This window comes from Cyprinus carpio, chromosome A8 (genome assembly GCF_018340385.1).
Source record: "Cyprinus carpio isolate SPL01 chromosome A8, ASM1834038v1, whole genome shotgun sequence".
Lineage (NCBI taxonomy): Eukaryota > Metazoa > Chordata > Actinopteri > Cypriniformes > Cyprinidae > Cyprinus > Cyprinus carpio.
Genome location: NC_056579.1, coordinates 26,140,899 through 26,158,622, shown reverse-complemented (window position 1 = coordinate 26,158,622; position 17,724 = coordinate 26,140,899). Strand labels below are relative to the sequence as shown.

Below are 17,724 nucleotides of genomic sequence, written 5' to 3'. Positions count from 1 at the left end.
TCATTCCAACAGCCCTCCAGAACAAATTGACCCAGCTCTCTGTTCCTACCTCTATCTGTCAGTGGATCACCAGCTTTTCTTTCATTGGCGACCTGCGGGTGTCACGGTTGGATAGTGTTATTCCTGCTTCCTGCTTGCCTTGCTGCTGGTTTGTGATCGTAGATCCGTGTAGCTTAGATCTTCCATCATAATCTTACTATCCCTCTCTGTTGTTTAAAGTGATAAAATATAACTTAATTCCCACCATATTTCTGATATTATCTATCAATCTAATCTGGTTAATTTGATCGTCCACTTTTATTCTAAATCCGCGAGTGCAGCGCACCTGCATTGTGTTAGCATTCGTTAGCTTGTCATTAGCATTTCCATTCGTGCCTATCACTGTTACTCCTCTCCTCTCTCTCGCTACTCTCTCGCTCCGGTTCATCAAACAACTGTTGTAAGAATCTTTCATCAATCATGGTGAGTAATGGCTTCTCCTGGTATTGTTATTTGCACCGCTTGCCACATGTTTAGTTTATTTCTCTCTGTTGGTGACGAGGGATTTACATGTGATAAATGCAGGGAAATAGTTAGGCTGACAGAGAAGATTTTAGACTTAGAGACACGCATCCAAACTTTAATTGAGGACAGTAAGAATGTTAGGGCTCTTGATATGGCTTTGGATGCAACTAGCTCAAGGAGTCCTGTACATTGTTCGGTTCCTGTAACGGCGCCTCTGCAGCAGGGCAACTGGGTGACTGTGAGGCAGCATCGTCGCGGGTCAAAACACCGCTCTTCTGTTCCGATCAAAACATTAAACAGGTTCTCCCCACTCAGTGAAGCACCCACTGAGAAACCTGATATAAGTGCTCTAGTTATTGGCGATTCTATTGTATGGAACGTGAAAATAGAGACACCAGCCACCATAGTCCAATGTTTACCGGGAGCCAGAGTGCCTGACATCTTGGCAAATTTAAAAGTGCTGGCTAATGCTAAACGTAAATACAGTAAGATTGTTATTCACGCCGGTGCTAAAGATGTTCGACTTCGCCAGTCGGAGATCACTAAAAATAACATTAAAGAGGTGTGTGAACTTGCAAGCATGATGTCAGACACTGTAATATGCTCTGGTCCCCTCCCTGCTTACCGTGGTGATGAGATACATAGCAGATCTCCATAACCCAATGGCTGGATGTCTAAGTGGTCCCCGCAGAATAACACAGGTTTCATAGACAATTGGACGAGCTTTTGGGGCAGACCTGACCTGTTGAAAAGAGATGGTCTTCATCCCTCCTGGGGTGGTACCGCTCTTCTCTCTAGAAATATGGCACATAGTCTTAGAGTTTGTACTTGACTAACTGTCAGGTCAGGAAGCAGACAGACTGGCTAAACCGACCGTCTGCTAGCCGCCTCACATCACAGAAGTCAGTTAATTCTCAGCGCATAGAGACTCTTTCACCTAGATATCACACTATAGAGACTGTGTCTGTTCCCCGGGCTAGAAAATACAAAAAACGTCCTAACCAATTTAAGAGTTACAATTTACTTGTGGTTCAACAAATAAAAAACAGATGCAATATGGATAAACAAATGATAAAGCTTAGCTTATTGAAAAGCACTTTTTGTAAATGATATGATTACTGATCATAACCTAGATGTGCTCTGTTTGACAGAAACCTGGCTAAAACCTGGTGTTCATTTATTTTAAACGAGTCTACACCCCAAAATTATTGTTATAAACATGAGCCGCGTACAAAAGGTAAAGGGGGAGGTGTTGCTTCAATTTATAACAATGTTTGCAGTATTTCTCAGAGGGCGGGCCTCAAGTATAACTCGTTTGAAGTAATGGTGTTTCATATAACATTATCCAGAGAAACAAATGTTAATGATAAATCCCCTTGTTTGTACTGGCTACTGTATACAGGCCACCAGGGCACCATACAGACTTTACTAAAGAGTTTGCTGATTTTACATCCGAGTTAGTGCTGGCTGCAGATAAAGTTTTAATTGTTGGTGATTTAAATATCCATGTTGATAATGAAAAAGATGCATTGGGATCAGCATTTATAGACATTCTGAACTCTGTTGAGGTTAGACAACATGTCTCAGGACCTACTCATGGTCGAAAACATACTCTAGATTTAATACTGTCACATGGAATTGATGTTGATGGTGTTGAAATTATGCAGCCAAGCGATGATATCTCAGATCATTATTTAGTTTTGTGCAAACTTCACATAGCTAAAACTGTAAATTCCACATCTTGTTATTAGTAAGGTAGAACCATCACTTCTACCACAAAAGACTGCTTTGTAAGTAATCTTCCTGATTTATCCCAATTCCTTAGCATATCCAAAACCTCAGAACAACATGATGATGTAACAGAAACTATGGACTCTCTCTTTTCTAGCATTTTAAATATAGTTGCGCCTTTACGCTTAAGGAAGGTTAAGGAAAACAGTCTGAAACTGTGGTATAATGAGCACACTCGCACCCTAAAGAGAGCAGCCTGGAAAATGGAGCGCAGCTGGAGGAAAACAAAACTAGAGGTATTTCGTATTGCTTGGCGGGAAAGTAACCTATCCTACAGAAAAGCATTAAACTACTAAATCTGATTACTTTTCGTCTCTTTTAAAAGAAAACAAACATAAACCCAGGTATTTATTCAATACAGTGGCTAAATTAATGAAAAATAAAGCATCAACAAGTGTTGACATTTCCCTGCAGCAAAGCAGTAATGACTTTATGAACTACTTTACTTCTAAGATCGATACTATTAGAGATAAAATTGTAACCATGCAGCCGTCAACTACAGTATCACATCAGACAGTGCACTATAGATCCCCTGAGGAACAGTTCCACTCATTCTCTACTATAGAAGAGGAAAAATTGTATAAACTTGTTAAATCATCTGAACGAACAACATGCATGTTAGACCCTATACAATCTAAGCTACTAAAAGTGGTGCTTCCAGAAGTCATAGATCCTCTTCTGAATATTATTAATTCATCATTGTCATTAGGATATGTCCCCAAAACCTTTAAACTGGCTGTTATTAAGCCTCTCATAAAAAAAACACAACTTGACCCCAAAGAACTAGTTAATTATAGACCGATCTCAAATCTCCCTTTTCTGTCCAAGATACTAGAAAAGATAGTATTCTCACAACTGTATTCCTTCTTAGAGAAAAATTATATCTGTGATTTCCAGTCAGGATTTAGACCGTATCATAGTACTGAGACTTCTCTCCTTAGAGTTACAAATGACCTGCTCTTATCATCTGATTGTGGTTGTATCTCTCTATTAGTGCTATTGGATCTTAGTGCTGCGTTCGACACTATTGACCACAAATTTCTTTGGCATAGACTGGAAAACTTTGTTGGCATTAATGGAAGTTCATTAGCATGGTTTAAATCGTACTTATATGACCGCCATCAATTCGTAGCAGTAAATTAAGCGGTATCATATCGATCACAAATGCAGTATAGAGTACCTCAAAGCTCAGTACTAGGGCCGTTACTCTTCATGCTTTACATGTTACCCTTGGGAGATATCATCAGGGAACACGGTGTTAGCTTTCACTGTTATGCTCTATATTTCTTTGTGGCCTGGCGAAACATACCAATTTTAAAAACTAACGGAATGCATAGTCGATATATAAAACTGGATGACGAGTAATTTCTTACTGCTAAATTCTGAAAAAACAGTGAACACTAGAACACTGTCTAAGACTTGATGGCTGCTCTGTCAATTCTTCGTCATCAGTTAGGAACCTAGGTGTGCTATATGATAGCAATCTTTCCTTAGAAAGCCATGTTTCTGCACGCTTAATAAACAAACTCCAGCTGGTCCAAAATGCAGCAGCTAGAGTTCTTACTAGAACCATATTAGCCCGGTCCTGTCAACACTGCACTGGCTCCCTATTAAACTTCGTAAAATTTTAAAATCTTACCTATTACTTATAAAGCCCTGAATGGTTTAGCACCTCAGTATCTGATCGAGCTCTTGTTACTTTATAGTCCTCCATGTCCGCTGCATTCTCAAAACTCTGGCAATTTGATAATACCTAAAATATCAAAGTCAACTGCGTGCGGCAGATCCTTTTCCTATTTAGCGCCTAAACTCTGGAATAACCCACCTAACATTGTTCGAGAGGCAGACACACTCTTGCAGTTTAAATCTAGATTAAAGACCTATCTCTTTAACCTGGCTTACACATAACACACTAATACGCTTCTAATATCCAAATCCGTCAAAGGATTTTTAGGCTGCATTAATTAGGTAAACCGGAACCGGGAACACTTCCCATAACACCCGATGTATATGCTACATCGTTAGAAGAATGGCATTAGTCTGTTTCTCTCTTATTCCGAGGTCACCACAGCCACCAGATCCAGTCTGTATCCAGATCAGAGGATCACTGCAGTCACCCGGATCCAGTACGTATCCAGCCCAGATGGTGGATCAGCACCTAGAAAGGACCTCTACAGCCCTGAAAGACAGTGGAGACCAGGACTAGAGCCCCAGAGACAGATCCCCTGTAAAGACCTTGTCTCAGACGACCACCGGGACAAGACCACAGGAAACAGATGATTCTTCTGCACAAACTGACTTTGCTGAAGCCTGGAAATGAACTGCTGGTTTCGTCTGGCCAGAAAAGATTTGGCCCCCAACTGAGCCTGGTTTCTTCCAAGGTTTTTTCTCCATTCTGTCCCCGATGGAGTTTTGGTTCCTTGCCGCTATCGCCTCTGGCTTGCTTAGTTGGGGACACTTCATTTACAGCAATATCGTTGACTTGATTGCAAATTATTGCACAGATACTATTTAAACTGAACTAAGCTGAATGGTGACATCACTGAATTCAATGATGACCTGCTTTAACTGTCATTTTGCATTACTGACACACTGTTTTCCTAATTAATGTTGTTCAGTTGCTTTGACACAATCTGTTTTGTATAAAGCGCTATATAAGTAAAGGTGACTTGACTTGACTTTCTGACAGATAGGCAACAGCTAGTGAGACTGTGGAAATTCATGTCAAACAGTCGCTCCACCAACATTGGTGGCCCTCAGGGATGTGTTCTCTCCCCACTGTTCTTCTCCCTATACACCAATGACTGCATCTCTAAAGACCCCTCTGTCAAGCTCCTGAAGTTTGCAGACGAGACTATAGTCATCGGTCTCATCCAGGACAGCAACGAGTCTGCTTACAGTCAAGAGGTTGAGCAGCTGGCTGTCTGGTGCAGTTTTAACATCCTGGAGTAGAACACTCTCAAAACAGTGGAGACGATAGTGGACTTAAGGAGAAACCCCCCTGCACTCTTCCCACTCACCATCATAGACAGAACTGTGGCTGCAGTGTAGTCATTCAGATTCCTGGAAACCACCACCTCTCAGGACCTGAAGTGGAACAATCACATTGACGTCATTGTTAAAAAGGCCCAACAAAGGTTGTACTTACTTCGCCAGCTGAGGAAGTTTAACCTGCCACAGGAGCTGCTGAAACAGTTCTACTCAGCCGTCATTGAGTCTATCCTGTGTACTTCAATAACTGTCTGGGTTGGTTCAGCTACAAAATCAGACATCAGAAGACTACAGAGAACGGTTCAGACTGCTGAAAGGATTATTGGTGGTCCCTTGCCCACCTTTCAAGAACTGTATACATCCAGAGTGAGGAAGAGGGCTCAGAAAATCACTCTGGATTCCACAAATCCAAGTTATCCCCTTTTTGAACTTTTGCCATCTGGCCGGCGCTTCAGAGCCGCAAATACCAGAACAGCCAGGCACAAGAACAGTTTCTTCCCCCAGGCAATCAACCTTGTGAACAGTTAAATGTTCCCCACTTTATGCAATAAAAATGTGCAATAAACTTATATTTATTTGTTACCACCTCCATCCTAGTACATCCCTGCATCTTATTCTATTCTATTCCATTCTATCATCTATAGCACAACTGTACATACAATTTTATTTATTTATAGATTTATTTTTCAATATTTGTCTATTTATATTTACATATGTGTATATTTTTTATTATTATTATTATTTATTTTTATTTATTTATTTATTTTGTCTGTGTTGTTGTCATCTCTGTGCACTGGAAGCTTATGTCACGAAAACAAATTCCTTGTATGCACAAGCATACTTGGCAATAAAGCTCTTTCTGATTCTGATTTTTAACATTTTCTGACTGAGTTCAAAGTAATTACAACTTTCAAATTATTTTATTTTTATGCTTTTGGAAATGGATCTTTACTATCTCTAATCAGGCTTATTAATTTGCATTTTATGCTTATTTTGACTACAAAGTATGTGCTTTCTGCAAGTGTAATTGTTTAGCTTATTCTTTTTTATATTATTGATATCAGATTGTGATGGCGGAAGTTTCATGAATGTTTGATACTATGTGCAAAACAATACTGAAACCTTATCATGCCTTGTTATATAGTGCACATAAACAGTATTACTTTTTTTAACATGTATAGTTAGTATGTGACAACCTTGAAATCAGTCACGGTGTCTCTTCAAGGTGGAAGTCGTGGCATAAGAGAGTCGGACTCGTAATCCAAAGGTTGCGAGTTAAAGTCTTTGGCCTGCAGGAATTGTAGGTGGGGGGATTGAATGTACAGCGCTCACTCCACCCTCAATACCACGACTGAGGTGCCCTTGAGCAAGGTACCGAACCACCAACTGCTCCCCGGGTGCCGCAGCATAAATGACTGCCCACTGCTCCGGGTGTGTGTTCATGGTGTGTGTGTGTTCACTGCTGTGTGTGTGCACTTTGGATGAGTTAAATGCAGAGCACGAATTCTGAGTATGGGTCACCATACTTGGCTGTATGTCACGTCACATTATGTCATGTCATCTTTTGATAATTGATGATAATAGCGCTGTGCTCTCGTCCAAGTTCTTCATGGCTACAGTAGCGTGCACGAATAGTAATATAGCTTGCATAATATAGCTCGTTATATGTTGCTAGTATTATAGAATGTTGCTTGCATTTTTCAAAAAAACTCATCAGCATTTGCATGAATTATCAGAATATATGCATTATCGTTTCTACAAAAAAAAGTGAAAATATTTGTCCATTCATATCCAAACACTATGTGTCGCTTATCAGATTAGAGCCAAACACAACACGCACCTCTGTTCCCAGAGATCTGTGTGTGTGAGAGAGAGAGCGAGAGAGGTGTGGAATAATGAGGCGGTATTCACTGTTACATAACCTGGTCAATTATTTTCCACTGTCCTGCTCAGATGAAGCATACAGCTACGGCTCATGTGTGTGTGTGTTTATGAGGGTGTGTGAGGAACGCTGACTAATAAATGTCAGGATGGCTCGTCCTGCTGTGTTTGAGCTCATCCAAAACTCACATTTTAATCATGGTTAAAGTTGATGTTAAGTTCTTTTCTTATAAACTCCACACATGGCTATGTTATTAACTGGATTTTTTATAAGCAATGCTTTAATTGGCCCAGAGACCTACTGTAATCATTTCAGCATTAATTTGTAACTGGTTAGCATTAACACCAGATATAATGTATAAAGTGATGACGCATGAACCATTCCCACGGTTCCGATTAGTTTTTAAAAAGCAAGCAGATGAATAAATCAGTTAGCCTACATCAAATTAGATAATTGTGTGTGTCAAAATTAAATTAGCCTAATTGGCATGTTAAATTTCACCGCCCAAATATAATAAAAAGGTAAAGAAGCCTATTGGACAGTCACCTGCTTTGGCCGTTTTGATTCGGACAGGATCTTCACAGTTCTTCAGGACATCCAGCACGTCATAGAGGGGCAGTCCAGACACACACAGCCCCTCCACCTCCAGCAGGATGTCCCGCTGAGCACCGGGCCTCGCCGGACGGATCCAGATGAAGTGTCCACTCTCCGCTCCACCGTACAGCTCCAGCGGCAGCCGCCCGGCCGAGTCCCTCCAGACCGCGCTCCAGTGGAGAGAGCCGCTCATTCCTGTCGGGTGTTTAATCACAGCTTCTCCTGAGGGTCCCCTGGCTCCTTCTGTAAGAGTTCAGCACTCAATATCACGCCTATTACAGAGCAAAATGAGCTTTATCATTATGTAGGGGAAATAAAAGCTGTAGAACATTGACAAACTCAATACTTATCAGTAAACGCTGTCAGTACAGCTGTGTTCAACACTAATGATAGCTACACCTGCAGTGACATGCGTCTGCACCTGATTTCTGTGGGAGGATCTCTGCATTTCATCACTATCCGGGCATTTAAAGTACACTTTTTCTGTTTGGAGCTTTCAGGGTGAACACACTATTCATACTTTTTATACTAAAAAAAAAAAACAACTTCAGGGTTCTCATGCTCAAGATGGCAATACAAAAAAGGAATAAACTAAGTGGCATTTATGAGTTAGTGAGCTATATTGTTTATGTTATACTTTATTTGAGCCAGAAACTGACATACTGAAGAAAAAAAAAAGCACAATCACTTATTACAGCCAATCAGAAAAGCTTGTGGGCAGGATTATATAGTTATCCACGCATGCATGGATAAGTATATAATCCAATTAATGAAAAATTAAACCATTTAAACTTTATTCAAAATATAGACGCAGCAACTGATGCAATATTTACTCTGGAATATACTTGCTTGTACACACAGAGTTTACAATTTGAACATTCTTGTTTTCTTAACTTTATTTTTTCTTTGTTGCTTTCATTATGCCCATTAAAGTCAGACACAATAATATACGAACTCAGGTTATACATTTTTAATATTTTGCAAAACACAGTCAGTAACTGCTGTCAGCCACAATGTTGAAAAATAGGAACCATTCCAAAAACAGAATTCCCTGTCACTCGTGTAGAAGATTGGATTAGCAAGATTTTTCATTATCATACAGCATATTTTTTATCAAGACATGTATAATTGGAATTAGGTGAATTTAGCCCCATAAATAGTAACAATAGTCTGACTCCAAATTTATTCCATTATAACTCCTATTTGTTTTAGTATGTGTGTTGCTGAAAGAAAAACAATTTTAACAATACGTGGCCATAATAGCCTACTATACAGAAATTGTCCAATGTACCCAGATGGAGAAACATTTAACAAAGAAACAAGGAAGTCTCTTCATTTTCCTGTTGTTTTATACAGTAGATGCCAAAATGCAGGGGCATTCGATTACCAAACAGTTCTTTAAAGACACTGGGGATCGATGGACATTTTGAAATATAAAAGCACAAAGAAAAATTTATGGTGGGGGAAGTCATTGGGAACGCCCTGTATTCCTATTGTGGGTCGATAAGGGCCGGCAATACCACACTAAGGTGCCCTTCAAGGCACCGAACCCCCATCTTCTCCCCGCAGAGATACATCTCGTGCTGTCGTTTCTCTCTGAAATAAACGTCTATGTTCTGGAAACAAAAACCCAGAGCACGAATGAGTGTGATCGCATATTATCTTGTTCATACATATATAATCAATTATCAACAACAACACAACACATCAATCACCACGTCACAACATAATATCATCTTTATAAAACATTGCACAACGCAGCACGTATTATCTAGATAGTTTAGACATGTGTAAGGGGCTTTTTTTTTTGCTTTTGACATAACAGTAAAACAAATTGTTAGAGAAGCTAGTGTTTTTTTTTTTTAAGTAAGAAATAGTAACTTTTTTGTTGGTGGCATTTCGTTCCTGAATGAAACTGTTAAATGGATTGGTTTACCTCAATAACTAGTATAATATGCATGATTTCTCAGGATATCGGGTTGGTGGCATTTCGTTCCTGAATGAAACTGTTAAATGGATTGGTTGAGTGCTTGAATGATTCATGGACTCTTTTCACATCTATCTTTACATCTTTTTAATAATTGAAATGAAGTAAAAAATCGGGCAAAGCACTACATTTGTACTCAATCTGACCACTGACTGTGACACACTTAGTGGGATAGACATCTATACTGCCTTGAGAAATCGATCAGATGTCAGAATCTCAGTGAACACAATGTGACACGATCAGTTCAGATGTACTTGTTGCCTTCCTGTTCTGTAGGTCAGTGGTTCCCAAACTAGGGTGCACAGACTGACCACCAGGGGTACGCAAGAGAATGATTTTGATGATCTGTGTGCAAACATGCAGGCCCATCCATCTCACTAAAAAATAGGAAGTAATATTCTTTTTTATTTATAACTGAAATTTTTATGTTTTCTAATATACAGTCAGGGCTTGAAATTAACACTTGCCAACCTGCCAAATGCGGGTGGATTTCAGCAGTGGCTGAATTTTATTTACAGGAACATTTACATAACATTTACATTTTGTCATTTAGCAGACGCTTTTATCCAAAGCAACTTACAAATGAGAACAATAGAAGCAATCAGACCAGCGAGAGAACAACAACAGTATACAAGTGCCACGACAAGTCTCAGTTAGTCTAGCACAGAACACGTAGCTATGTTTTTTTTCTCAAGAAAAGAAAAGAAAAGAAAAGAAAAGAAAAGAAAAGAAAAGAAAAGTGCTAATATTAGTTGGTCAAGTGCTGGTGAAAAAGATGAGTCTTTAGATGTTTTTTGAAGGTGAGTAAAGACTCAGCTGTTCGAATTGAGATCAGGAGGTCATTCCACCAGCTGGGCACAGTCCAGGAAAAGGTCCGTGAGAGTGATTTTGAACCTCTTTGGGATGGCACCACAAGACGTCGTTCACTTGCAGAGCGCAAACTTCTGGAGGGTGCATAAGTTTGAACTAATGAGTTTTGGTATATTGGTGCCATGCCAGTGGTCGTTGTGTAGGCAAGCATCAGTAGCTTGAATCTGATGCAAGCAGCTACTGGTAGCCAGTGTGAACAGAGCTTGACATTAATGCTTGTCTGGGACAAGTGGATTTTTTGAAGGGGCAAGAGAAAGAGAAGTTTACTTGCCTGGCCCGGGCAATTAACCTGATTAAAATATCTAACTAGGGAAGCACAGAAACTGATTCTGAATTTATTAGGCCTCATTTGGAGTAAACGGCGATTGATAATGGATAATGTATTGACAGTAAAAAAGTTGTGGAAGTTGAGACTCACGCAGCCTGAGTGTGAGAGAGTATTGTGGAGAACTCAAAACAAATGAAGGACCCTAACCCTAATTGCACATGGAATTTTTTTTTACTGCAGTAAAAATTTAGTTTTTATATTTCTAACATATAGCCTAGTTAAGCAACATGACACAACCAATAGAGTGCAGTTCTCTCTGAAAACAAGTAGTTCAAATTAAGTGTCTTACATTTTAGTACAATATTATCAATGTTTTTGCTCAATTTGGTTAAAATAGTGCCAAACAAAGATCACAGCAGAACAGTCGCGCATCTATGAGCGACACACAGCAGTGTTTCCTTACTGAATGATTCAGCATTTTTGAATTAATCATTTGAGTCAATGATTCAATAACCCATTCATAAAGACAGGCACTTGCTTCATTCTTAAATGAATCAGTCGTTTACTGGCCAACATTTCTTGTTTGAATATATATATATATATATATTTATATCATATATTATCAGACTCATATTATGTTATATATATATATATATATATATATATAATATATATATATATATATATATAATATATATATATATATATATATATATATATATATATATATATAAAGTGATTTAAAACACCAAGCTCATAACATTATGATGTTGTAATTTTGCAGTGTAAATACATTCATGCTACATTTCTGCTTCATTAAAGGGTTAGTTCACCCAAAAATGAAAATTAGGCTGTGTTTTACTCACTTCAGAGGCATTCTAGGTGTATGAATTATTAATGGCTGAATTAAGTGGCCGCTTCTGCGAATACTAACAAGACGCACTGTCGTCCTCCACTTCAGGGTTCCCCAGTCTCTCTCTCACCGAGACCGTGAGCCTGAGCCGCACGCCAACAACCTGTTGCCCTTGTATGATGGAGATCCAAATTCATGTTGGGTGTTTTTATCTCATTGTTTAATGGTGTTCGTGCTGCAACCACGCTGATATGCTATAGAATGGTTAAAGGTTGCTTATGTCATTACACTGCTGACAGGAAAGGCTCGCAAGTGGGAGACTGCCTTTTGGGATGCAAGAGCCCACTTCAGCACAGATTTTGAGGAGTTTCACTGTGAAATGACAAGGCTTTTTGATTGCTCTGTTAAGGGAGATTAAGTTGCATCCAAATTATCACGGCTCCGTCAAGGGGGCCGTTCCATGACTGAATATGCCATCCAATTAAAGACTCTAGAAGCCTCTTCGGATTGGAATGAGGGGACGCTCCGAGCTATGTTTTGGGGGGGGGGGCTTAACTTTGAAATCCAAGGTGAGATTGCTGCTATACACGATCTACTCCAAGACCTAGAGACCTTTATCAATCTGGCCACTTAAGTTGAAAGTCACCTCCCTTGCGTCGGCGACGCTTGGCTCCCCACTCGTCTTGGGGGCTGGAGGAGACCCAGCCTTTTAAGGGCCACCCACTACCTCAATCACCCCTGGCTGAACCTGAGCCCATGCAGTTAGGGTGACTTTTATTGTCTGCTCAAGAGAAACAGGCTGGTGCACGCCTCTGCCTCTACTGTGGAAAGCCAGGCCCCTTTGCTCAATCTTGTCGTTTAAAAGCCAAGGCATATTAGTCAACCGGGGAGTCCTGGTGGATGCTTCTCCTCTTATCTTCTTTCAGTCACGCACCCAACTCTCTGCCACCATTACTTACCAAGACCCCTCCCACTCCTGCAAGGCCCTAATTGATTCTGGCACCAAAGCCAGCTTCCTGGACTGCAGCACGGCCAAGAGCTGCGGCATCCCTGACATTCCCCTTTCCTCTTCTGTCACTGTCTGAAATACACTGAAATACATTCAAGAATCCATAAAAGCCAGTCTCATTCACCACTCGTCTTCCCCTGCTGGCACTGGGTTCTTCTTCGTTAAGAAGAAGGATGGCTCTCTGCGTCCTTGCATTGATTACCAAGGGTTAAATGACATTACTGTTAAGAATAGGTACCCCTTGCTGTTAATGTCATCTGTCTTTGAACTCTTGCAGGGAGCCAACGTCTTCACTAAGTTAGACCTCCGCAACGCCTAACATCTCATCTGCATTCATGAGGGTGATGAGTGGAAGACAGTCTTCAATACCCCCACGGGACATTATGAATACCTGGTACTTCCATTCGGGCTTACTAATGCCCCTGCTGTCTTCCAGGTCATGGTCAATAGTGTGTTGGGAGACATGACTAACCAGTTTGTCTTTGTGTACCTCTATGATATTCTCATCTTTTCTCCATCCTTTCAGGTACACACTCAGGATGTGCGCCAGGTCCTTCAAACGGCTGCTGGAGAACCAGCTTTATGTCAAGGCGGAGAAGTGCGAATTCCATGCCAAGTCAGTCTCATTCCTGGGCTTTATTGTTTCAACTGGGGAGTTTAAGCTGGATCCGGCCAAGGTCGAGGCTGTCGCCAAGTGGCCAGTCCCCAACTCCAGGAAGGCTCTGCAGCATTTCTTGGGCTTCGCCAACTTCTACTGGTGATTCATCAGGAACTTTTGCCAGGTAGCTGCACCCTTAACGGTGCTCACCTCCATCAAGGTATCGTTTACCTGGAGTGCTCAGGCTCAGGAGGCCTTTGATAATTTAAAGTCCCAGTTTATCTCTGCTCCTGTTTTCTTCATTCCAAATCTCAAATGGCAATTCACTGTTGAGGTGGATGCCTCTGAGGTCGGGGTAGATGCAGTCGTGTTCCAGCTTTCCTCTAAGGAAGAGAAGGTGCATCCCTTTGCATATTTCTCCCATCGCCTCAACCCAGATGAACATAATTATGACATTAGGAACCGGTAGCTGCTGGCAGTTAGGTTGGCCTTGGGTGAGTGGTGTCACTGGTTGGAGGGGTCAGCCCAGCCCTTCTTGGTCTGGACGGAACATAAGAACCAAGAGGCTGAGCTCGCGCCAGGCTCAGTGGGCACTCTTCTTTGACCGATTCGACTTCACCCTTTCGTACCGGCCGGGGTCCAAAAACGTTAAGCCTGATACTCTATCCCACCAGTTTGAGGGCCTGGGATAGGAGACCCCCTGCTGATGTCATACTCTCTGAGGGAGTGGTGGTAGGGTCCCTCTCCTGGGATGTCAAGCAGGGGGCCGGACGAAGGGAGGAAGTGCCAGTTGAGTGCCGGCAGCGCTGCGCCCTAAGGTCCTTCACTGGGGTCATGAATCTAGGGTTGCCTGCCATCCAGGAGGCAGGAGATTGCTGGCTGCCATCCCCCAACAATTTTGGCGGCCCTCTATTGGCCAGGAAGCTAGGCAGTTTGTATTGGTTTGCTCCGTTTGTGCCCAGAACAAGGCCTCTAACCATCCCTCCGTTGGTCTACTTCAACCCCTTCCCTTCCCCTTTCGTCCCTGGTCACACATTGCCTTAAATTTTGTCTCTGGCTTACCCCTTTCAAGAGGTTACACTGTTATTCTCACGGTGGTGAATCGCTTCTCTAAGGCTGTTCATTTCGTCCACTTACCCAAACTCCCCTCTGCCAAGGAGAAAGCCCAACTGGTAATTGACCATGTCTTCCGGTTGACATGGTCTCTGATAGGGGTCCCCGATTTGTCTCCCTTTTTGGCAGGAATTTTGTTGACAGATCAGGGCCTCTACGAATCTGTCATAGGTTTTCATCCTCAGACCAACGGATATTGTGAGCGAGCCAATCAGCAGCTTGAGCGAGTTCTCCGCTGCCCGGTGTCCCGCAATCCTGCATCTTAGAGCCAACAACTCACTTGGATTGAGTATTCCCACAATACTCTCCCAGTAGCATCCACAGGTATGTCATTTGAATGTTCTGTTGGTTATCTACCTTCTTTGTTTCCCTTTCAGGAGCCCAATGCTGTGGGACTGTCTGCCCTAGCCTTTGTCCGCAGATGTCATAGTGTCTGGAGGAAGGCTAGGAAGGCCTTGGTCCAGGCCTCCAGACGGACCAAAGCAGCGGCTGATTGCCCCCAGATTCCGGTGCCCTGCTATGTCTGTGGTCAGAAGGTATGGCTGTCTACCAAGTACCTGCCTCTAAAGGCTGTCTCTCGCAAGTTAGCACCTAGGTTCATTGGTCCATACCAGATCACCAAGGTCCTTAATCCGGTTGCAGTATGGCTCAAGTTGCCTCCCCTCCTTGGTCGGTTGCACCCTGTTTTTTTATGTATCCAAGTTTAAACCTGTTTTCAGATCTCCCCTTAATGCCAACATTTCATCCCCTTCCCCCCTCCCCCTCGTCTAGTGCATGGTTCTCCTGTCTATTCTGTTAGGAGATTACTAGATGTTCGTCGTCATGGCAGGGGTTTCTAATACCTGGTGGACTGGGAGGGTTACCGTCCGGAGGAGAGGAGTTGGGTTCCAGCTCGGGATATTCTGCATCGGTCGCTGGTCGAGGACTTCTGCCGGAGACAAGGTAACTTGTTACTTACTTGTTTAGATGACAATATATGGTGGAAATTCTTATTCGGGTCATATTCCAAGATGTAGGCTAGAATCTGTAATTGCGAAGTACAGTAAATATCCACACTGGTGCGGTGACTGACTGCCAGCCTGCCACACATTCTCTTCAGAACATTAGATTCGGCTGGAGTCTTGCCGACTCACAACCCACGCAAGCTAGATAATTCTGCACACAGCTGCAATTGCGACATGCAGAGATGGCGACAAAGAGGCAAAACTTATGGACTGCAACTTTCAATTATTAATAAAATGTAAGAATTTGATATGAAATGATGCATGGATTTATTAAGGTTAGGGGAAAATGCCCTTTAAACAGGAAAAAAAAAAAAAAAAAAAAATCCTGGAAATCAATGTAAATAAATGTCAGTATGCAGTAACTTTAGTCATATAAAATGCTCAACTTTTGGCCAGTGAAAATGCTGAGTGGCTAGTCATTTTGGAAAATCACTAGCCACAGTGGCTGCTGAGCAAAAAAGTAAATATCAAGCCCTGTGTGAGGCTAATATTTGTGTTTAGTTACTGCAGTTAGAAATGTGTTGTTCAACCGGAGGTGGTGGGGGTGCTTGACACGTACCAAACACTAGAAAGGGTGCACGCTGCAAATAGTTTTGGAACCACTGCTGCAGGTGAAGTCATGGTGTTAATGTGTTATCCGTTCCTAAGTGTCAGTCAGATATATGCCTAATAGAACGAGTTATAAAAGGCTGTTGTACACTGCTTTCTTATCACTGAAAAAAATCAATAATGAAAACATTCTTACTCAAGGTGTGCCGGGCCTTTATTTGGCAGACGGGAATCTCACCAGTGAAACACCAGTATCAGGCTTCCAGCAGCATGAGCTATATAGCCTATATTTTCTGTTCTCTCTTTAGTATTCTGTACTTTTCACTGCTTTGTGCAATCATGAAGTGGCCGGCAAATTCCAAACACCATTTCACTTCCATTGTACAATGAGTGTGTGATGAAGAAAACTCTGAACTTTGAACTTGAAACTAGTCGAACTGTAAAACATTCAGTTCAATCTTTCTCTGCTGTAAACACTTTATTGCAGTTGCCTTGTGAATGAAAGCAGCACTGTTTCAGATGCACAGCCAGACAGTCATTATTATTAATGTGATCATGCATCTGCTTAGTTTTCAGAAACACATGGCATTAACAGAGACAGCACTCTAGCTGCTGTTTTAGAAGTTGAGTATGAATGTCACATTTAGGGAACGATGTTTAATAGTGTGGCCCTGTGATGGACTGCTCCTCTGTACCGAGTGTTTCAAGACTGTACAGAGTGGATGGATGGATGAGTGTCTTAGAGTGTAAAATGACATCAGACAGAAACCGTGGCTTTGCTGTGCAGACATTTACAATTTTCACTTTCTAACATGATAATGAAATGATTGCAGTGTGTGGTGGTTTAGCTGCTGCAGTTTCTCTGTGATGGAGATATGATGAAACTATTGCTGTGTTCCAGTGTAAAGGAGGTCTGGGTCTCCTCCTGAGTGCAGCACACAATAACTTTGGTAAAGAAGAAGAAGAAGAAGAAGCAGATGAATATAGTGCAGGCCAGAATCTCCCGAGAACAGTGTGTCTGATCACAGAGCAGCTAGTGCTAAATGGACTTTGACCCTGTACGTTTACAGATTAACTTCTTATCACTGTCCAACCACCCGCACCCTGCTGGCAAAAACTCATTCTGATGTATATTACAGGTATACATGTGTAACAGATGTGGGAACAGCTGGATGTGACCATTCACACACCACACCCTCCATTACTTTAAATCCATTTTTAAACTTGTTTTCTTTTTGTGCTCCCTTCATTCTATATTATCTTCATAATCATCTTCATCGTCTCATATTCTAATTTTATTAGAAACTACAGTCTCAGTTACTGATTTCCAATGAAATGCTCTGTATGGAAATCTAATCATTGATCATCAGAAGTTTGTCCATGAAGAGTCCATTTTCAGGGTCAGTGCACTCCACTATGTGTTGATGTTGTTGTTGTTGGAAGAGCACTGGAAACACTCGGATAGACCTCTTCATAGACTCACTGACTGACCGAATCTTCAGTGGATACGACTCTCCAGTGATAACATAGAATATATGTTTCCAGTCCAGATCAGCAGTTTTGATGATCCTTCTGCACTTCAGCTTCTCGTCAGAGTTTCTGTCCAGTCAACTCCAAATTCTTGCTTCGTCCCTCTGTAACTCTCTCAAACACAAGATCTGAGTGCTCTGTAGCGTTCTCTTACACCTTCTGCACATTTGTCTGTTTATTC

The 17,724-nt window shown here is 41.6% G+C and overlaps 1 protein-coding gene and 1 long non-coding RNA gene across 12 annotated transcripts in view; one reads left to right on the top strand and one right to left on the bottom strand.

Moving 5' to 3' along the window:
• Positions 1-8,058, bottom strand: part of LOC109085513 (membrane-associated guanylate kinase, WW and PDZ domain-containing protein 1-like) — a 149,593-nt gene extending 141,535 nt beyond the window's left edge. For 7 of the 11 annotated variants that reach the window (XM_042762962.1, XM_042762968.1, XM_042762965.1 and 4 more), the window contains exon 1: positions 7,715-8,057. In XM_042762962.1, coding sequence (XP_042618896.1) covers positions 7,715-7,955 — 241 coding nt within the window. In that variant the 5' untranslated portion in view covers positions 7,956-8,057. Of the gene's footprint in view, positions 1-7,714 lie in introns of all 11 variants that reach the window. The other 4 variants (XM_042762964.1, XM_042762972.1, XM_042762971.1 and 1 more) reach the window with 2 other exon arrangements.
• Positions 7,875-17,369, top strand: LOC122145978. Its single transcript, XR_006160703.1, has 3 exons — positions 7,875-8,007; positions 14,838-15,402; positions 16,915-17,369. It is a non-coding gene; the product is annotated as an uncharacterized LOC122145978 (long non-coding RNA).
• Positions 17,370-17,724: the final 355 nt, after the last annotated feature.